Source organism: Scardinius erythrophthalmus, assembly GCF_964197995.2.
Source record: "Scardinius erythrophthalmus genome assembly, chromosome: 16".
In the NCBI taxonomy this organism is placed as follows: Eukaryota; Metazoa; Chordata; class Actinopteri; order Cypriniformes; family Leuciscidae; genus Scardinius; species Scardinius erythrophthalmus.
In genome coordinates this window covers 41058712-41064310 of record NC_138236.1, presented here as the reverse complement: position 1 = coordinate 41064310, position 5599 = coordinate 41058712, and the positions used below count along the sequence as shown (strand labels likewise).

General features: G+C 44.8%; 1 protein-coding gene across 1 annotated transcript in view; it reads left to right on the top strand.

Annotated features, from left to right (window-relative positions):
• The first annotated feature begins 273 nt into the window (after positions 1-273).
• Positions 274-5599, top strand: part of znf407 (zinc finger protein 407) — a 22631-nt gene continuing 17305 nt past the window's right edge. The window contains exons 1-2 of the mRNA XM_081388717.1: positions 274-373; positions 2676-5599. The exon at positions 2676-5599 is cut by the window's right edge and continues 206 nt beyond it. Of these exons, the coding sequence (XP_081244843.1) occupies positions 2736-5599 (2864 nt within the window). The 5' untranslated portion in view covers positions 274-373; positions 2676-2735. The remainder of the gene's footprint in view (positions 374-2675) is intronic.

Here is a 5599-nt window from a genome sequence, read left to right as displayed (position 1 = left end):
TTTACAGGTTCTAGACTATCTAAAAGACCAGCCTACACTGAAAACATCTGCAACAAATGTAGAGGTGTGTTTGTGTTGAGTTTCCGCTGCAGTTATACACCAGTGTGACCAGCAGATGTCGCCAGCCTGTTGTGTTCCAGTGAATCATGTCTGGAAAAGCTTCGTGTCTCTGCGGTGAATGAGCTGGAGATTTCGGGCTCAGCGATTGGCGCACGTGATCAGAATAACCCGCTCTGAGGTTCCCATCTCCTCCTTCAGTCAGAAGATCTGGCTGCGCTCGAGCCTCTGTGACGTAACAGCTAGCAGACTACGGTGCGCCGTTTGTGACCAAGAGCAGAACGCGCGAAGTGAGAGAATACGAGCGACATTTCAGGTAATGACATTCAAACAGAACTTTTATTGACAAGGCGAACCCATGTCTGATATTTAGAAGCATGATATATGGATGTTAACTCGGTTCCCGTTGCTTAGTAGCGTGTAATGTGAAGGATTTGTACGTCGCATTTGATGCGCTTTTGGGGCCTCCGTGCCGCCGTCGTTTTCAGTACTCACGCGAAGACCCGCCTTTCCCGTGTTTCCATTGGACGAGCGCAGTAAACTGGCCTTCTGACTGGACCAAACTGACGCCAGTCAGCGACAGTCACGGAAACAGGAAGTAAAAATGAAACCGTTTCATGTCTGAGAGCAAATATAAACATAGCCAAAAGAACGAATTAAAGTTTAATAGTACTGATTAACGCTTTTCCACCGTTTTCACTAAGCAAACTTTTTTTTTTTAGCTTAGAAGAACATGTACACGTGAAACTCTTAATAACAACACTATTGCGCGCACGCGCTAGTCGTATAGCATAGTGAATGATATTAAATGCAGTTTTACAACAAGTTTCTGTTGTATTATCAATATTTCATTATTTGGAGTGCTAATGTATGAAGAGGTTTATAGCTTATTATAAGAGAAGCTACACAATATGAAAAAAGAGTTTACACTTTAAAGTCTTTCTGCTTTATATGTTTAGAATGTGTATCTAACTGTGTATTTGCAGAGTGTGCCTGTATGACAGTTTAACTGGGTAATATGATCTGCTCATTTATGTGTTGTGTAATTATTTATAGGGGTGTAACAGTGTATCGTGTCACAATATATCGTCATACAAAAATGCATCAATATGTATCGTGGATAGTGACTATATTGTGTATAATTTACCCAAATTGAAAATTACATTGTGAGAATTTTTTTTAGATTTAGTGTCAGTACTGCATTAAACTGCATATATAATGTTGATTATAATGTATAATAATGCAATGGGGGAATATTATGGACAATATGGACAATTTCAGACCCCTCCATGATTTCTTAGGGGTAGAACTTGCAAAATAGCAGGGTGTTCAAATACTTATTTTCCTCACTGTATATCTAATCAGTGAAAGAGTGCAAACATATTCGTCTAAAATAATTCTGTATTTTCAGCTTCAGAATCATGAATATTGTTATTCTGGTGTCTCTATTGTCCTGCATTGGGTTTCAACACCAAGTCCAAGAGTATTCATTTACACACAGTGTAATAGGCTAAGGCTACCAAATTTAGCATTTTAATCAAAAGTACATTTTTTGTTAACCTTTAATAATATATCTTAGAGTATCACAATAATATCGAATCATGAGTTCAGTATCGAATCGTGACGTGAGGGTATCCTTCCTTACACACCTAATTATTTATTATATAAATTTTATGATATTATTTTGATTAAATACCAAAAGTACCTTCTGATATTTCAATATTTCAAATATTGTTTAGTTAAGTAAGCATATTAAAAAAACTTAATGAAAAGTTAGTATTCAATTCAAGTCACCTTTATTTATACAGTGCTTTTTACAATACAGAGTGTTTCAAAGCAGCTTTACAGAGATAACAGGAAAATAATGCAGCAAAGTTTGTTTCTGTTGTACAGCAGATCTAGAAGAAAATAGCGTCACAGTCCAGCTTAAGTAACTTCATTGATGGTTCATTTTTGTTGTTAAACAGTTATTAATTTAGTTAATTTATAGCCTATAGCAGCTCTGGAGAAAACCATGATGTCATCGTCTAGCTCAGTTCAGTTCTCATATTATGGTGTCAGTGCAGGAGATCAATAATATTGATGAATATTAAATGTTGAATATTAACTAACTAGCCAAAAGCTAAAGGCGACAGTGGCAAGGAACCAAAACTCCATCAGGGACAAAATGGAGAAAAAAACGGTCAAGTTGTGTTTTTTAATAAGAGGTTTAATAATAGTCAGCTTAAAAGTTTTAGTAATAAATAAAAAAACAAAGAAACACATTGCAGGTAACAGAAAAAGTTGCAGAACAAACATAATTTCAGATTCAGTCCAGCATGAAACGATTGATTCTTGCTTCTTAACGCTCATTGGCGTTCACAAATCACCACGACACACTTCGTCAAACGGATCGTGCAAAAATCAGGCTGATATTGTGTAGTGTGGACCCGGCATAAGATTAAGACACCTTGTATCGGCCTTTATAAATTAGTATCGTTACACCTGTACCCCTATATATATTTCAACTTGTACAAAAACACTATTATATAGTCAGTGTAATAATTTACAAGGATTAGCCTATTATCATTATTTTATTTACATGCATAATAATAATTTTCACAGCACTGTTTTCACAGAAAGGTCCATGGACCCCTCTCATGAAGCCTAGTGATTACTGCATGTGAACCGACACCAACATGGACAATCCCAAACGCAAGTTAAGATCTGGAAAGGAGGTTTTGAAGGACAAGGGCCAGTCTAAGGAAAAGCCCAGTGATACTGGCTCAGGAGATGTTCCATCAGCACATAAAGCGTCTGATGACTCAGGGCATGCTGTAGAGGACAGTGAGCGTGAGGACCGGTCTGAAGAACATGGCTCTCCACAAACATCCGAGGCTTTGGTTTGTTCACTTTGCAGCTTTGTTGCAAAAACTCAAACTGCCCTGAAAATTCACTCGACGAGGAAGCACTCTCATAAAGGAGGCGTACAGAACGACACAGGGTTGAGTTCTTCGCAAAACACACCCCAGTTACGAGAAAGTGATGCTTCTGTATCTCCGTCAGAGGAAGACACACACACACGCAAGCCTGACGGAAGAGCCAGTCCCACTCAGATCCTGCTGGAGATAGTTGAGCCCATCTCGTGCAGATCAGGGAAGGATGAGGAAGACACGGACCAGACCTGTACAGATGGCCAGGATACACAAGCTGGCTGCAGTTTGGATTCGGACACTAAAGTCAAAAGCAATAAAAATGGTGGAACTGATGGACAATCAAAGCCTAATACTTGTGTAGAGGAATTCACAGACGCACACAGTCCACATAAGCATATTAAAAGGCAACATAACAGCAAGTGTGATCCTGAGAAGCACAAACGGAAGATGTTGGAGAATCAGGATTCATTAGAGCCAGAGAAGACTGAAGGCCGGTCACAGACTCGGGAATCTCGGACTGAAGGCCGGTCACAGACTCGGGAATCTCGGACTGAAGGCCGGTCACAGCATCAGTGCGGCCGATGCGACTTCACAGCCAACAGCTCCGTCATGTTAGCGCAGCACATTAAGACGGTTCACCCGCCGGAGCACCGCTTCCACTGCCGGCTCTGCCATTACTACACCAGCACCACTGAGGCCATGCAGAGCCACCTGTGCGAGGAAGCCCATCTGCAGCTGGCCGACCAGAACCATACCAGCGCTCTGTTCGAAGACTGTGTGGAGAAGATCCTGGTGATCCTGTCCGATCAAAGAGAGCCTGAAGACCAGGAGGAGGACCAGGAGGAGGAACAGCCGAGGAAAGGCTCTCCTCACAAGCGCAAGCGCGGTAGACCAAAGACGTCCAGCGAGACCGTCTGTAGACACTGTGGACTCGTCGCGTCCAACGCCACCAACCTCAGCGTCCACATCCGCCGCAGGCACAGCCGGCTCTACAGCTTCGTCTGCAAGCTCTGCAGCTACTACTGCGTTACCAAAGGAGACATGGACCGCCACTGCGAGACCAAGAAGCACCTCAACAAGATGCAAGCCGCCGGAGGTGACGACAGCGGGGTAGTTCTGCTGGACTCCGAGCAGCCCGCTCCAGCTAAGGCAACAGAGCCAGCACACACAGTAGCAGAGATCGAGACGACGATTGAGGACGATGACGCAGATCAGGCCAGTGTGCCACGCAAGAGAAGCAAGCCTGATCTGGGTAACGTCTGCGATCAGTGTGGCTTCCCCGCTCACTCCGCGGCGTCTCTCGCTCTCCACGTGCGACGCAAGCACACCAAAGACTTCGAGTTCGTGTGTCTGGCGTGCAGCTACTACACCGTGACCCGCAGAGAGATGTTCAGGCACATGGCCACTGAGAAACACAAGCAGAAGCGAGAGAGTTACCTAAAGAGACCGAAGCGAAGCTCCAAGCCAGAGACTGTCGGTGGATTGGACGAGGTCCGGGACACGACTGAAGATGCAGAGCCTTCAATAGAGACGTCTGAGGATCAGGATGGAGAAAAACAATCTGCTTTGAAGAACATGGCCAAAGACAAGGAAGAATCCCCAACTAATCCAATGGAGGAATCCCCAACTGGTCCAACGGAAGAATCCCCAACTAATCCAACGGAAGAATCCCCAACTAATCCAATGGAGGAATCCCCAACTGGTCCAACAGAAGAATCCCCAACTAATCCAATGGAGGAATCCCCAACTGGTCCAACGGAAGAATCCCCAACTAATCCAACGGAAGAATCCCCAACTGGTCCAACGGAAGGATCCCCAACTAATCCAACGGAAGAATCCCCAACTAATCCAATGGAGGAATCCCCAACTGGTCCAACAGAAGAATCCCCAACTAATCCAATGGAGGAATCCCCAACTGGTCCAACAGAAGAATCCCCAATTGATCCAACGGAGGAATCCCCAACTGGTCCAACGGAAGAATCCCCAACTGATTCAATGGAAGAATCTCCAACTGATTCAATGGAAGAATCCCTAACTGATCCAAAGGAAGAAACCCCAATTGATCCAACGGAAGAATCCCCAATTAATCGAATGGAAGAATCTCCAACTGATCCAACAAAATCAAATGAGATCCAGTCAACGACGATGGAGAAAGACTCAACGCTGGAGGATATGGATGAGGAAAATATGTATTATGAGGATGAAACTGCAGACTTGGGAGATGACAGTGAGAAACACCTTAGAGGAGCTCAGTTTGACGCTTGCATCTTTCCTTTAAAAACACTAGCAGATCACAAGATCCCACATGATGGAGAACAAACGACAGGCGCTTCCATGAGGAAGCCGAAAACTCCCGAGACGAAGCCGGCCAAACCGACTCCCCGCATCCGCTGCGAGGACTGTGGGTTTCTAGCCGATGGCTTGAGCGGCCTGAACGTCCACATCTCCATGAAGCATCCGTCCAAGGAGAAGCACTTCCACTGCCTGCTGTGTGGGAAGTCGTTCTACAGCGAGAGTAACCTGCAGCAGCACCTGAGCAGCGCGGCGCACCTGCGCAACGAGCACGGCAGCGTGGAGGACCTGCCCGACGGGGGCGCCAGCTTCAGGTGCGTGCGCTGCAGCGAGCC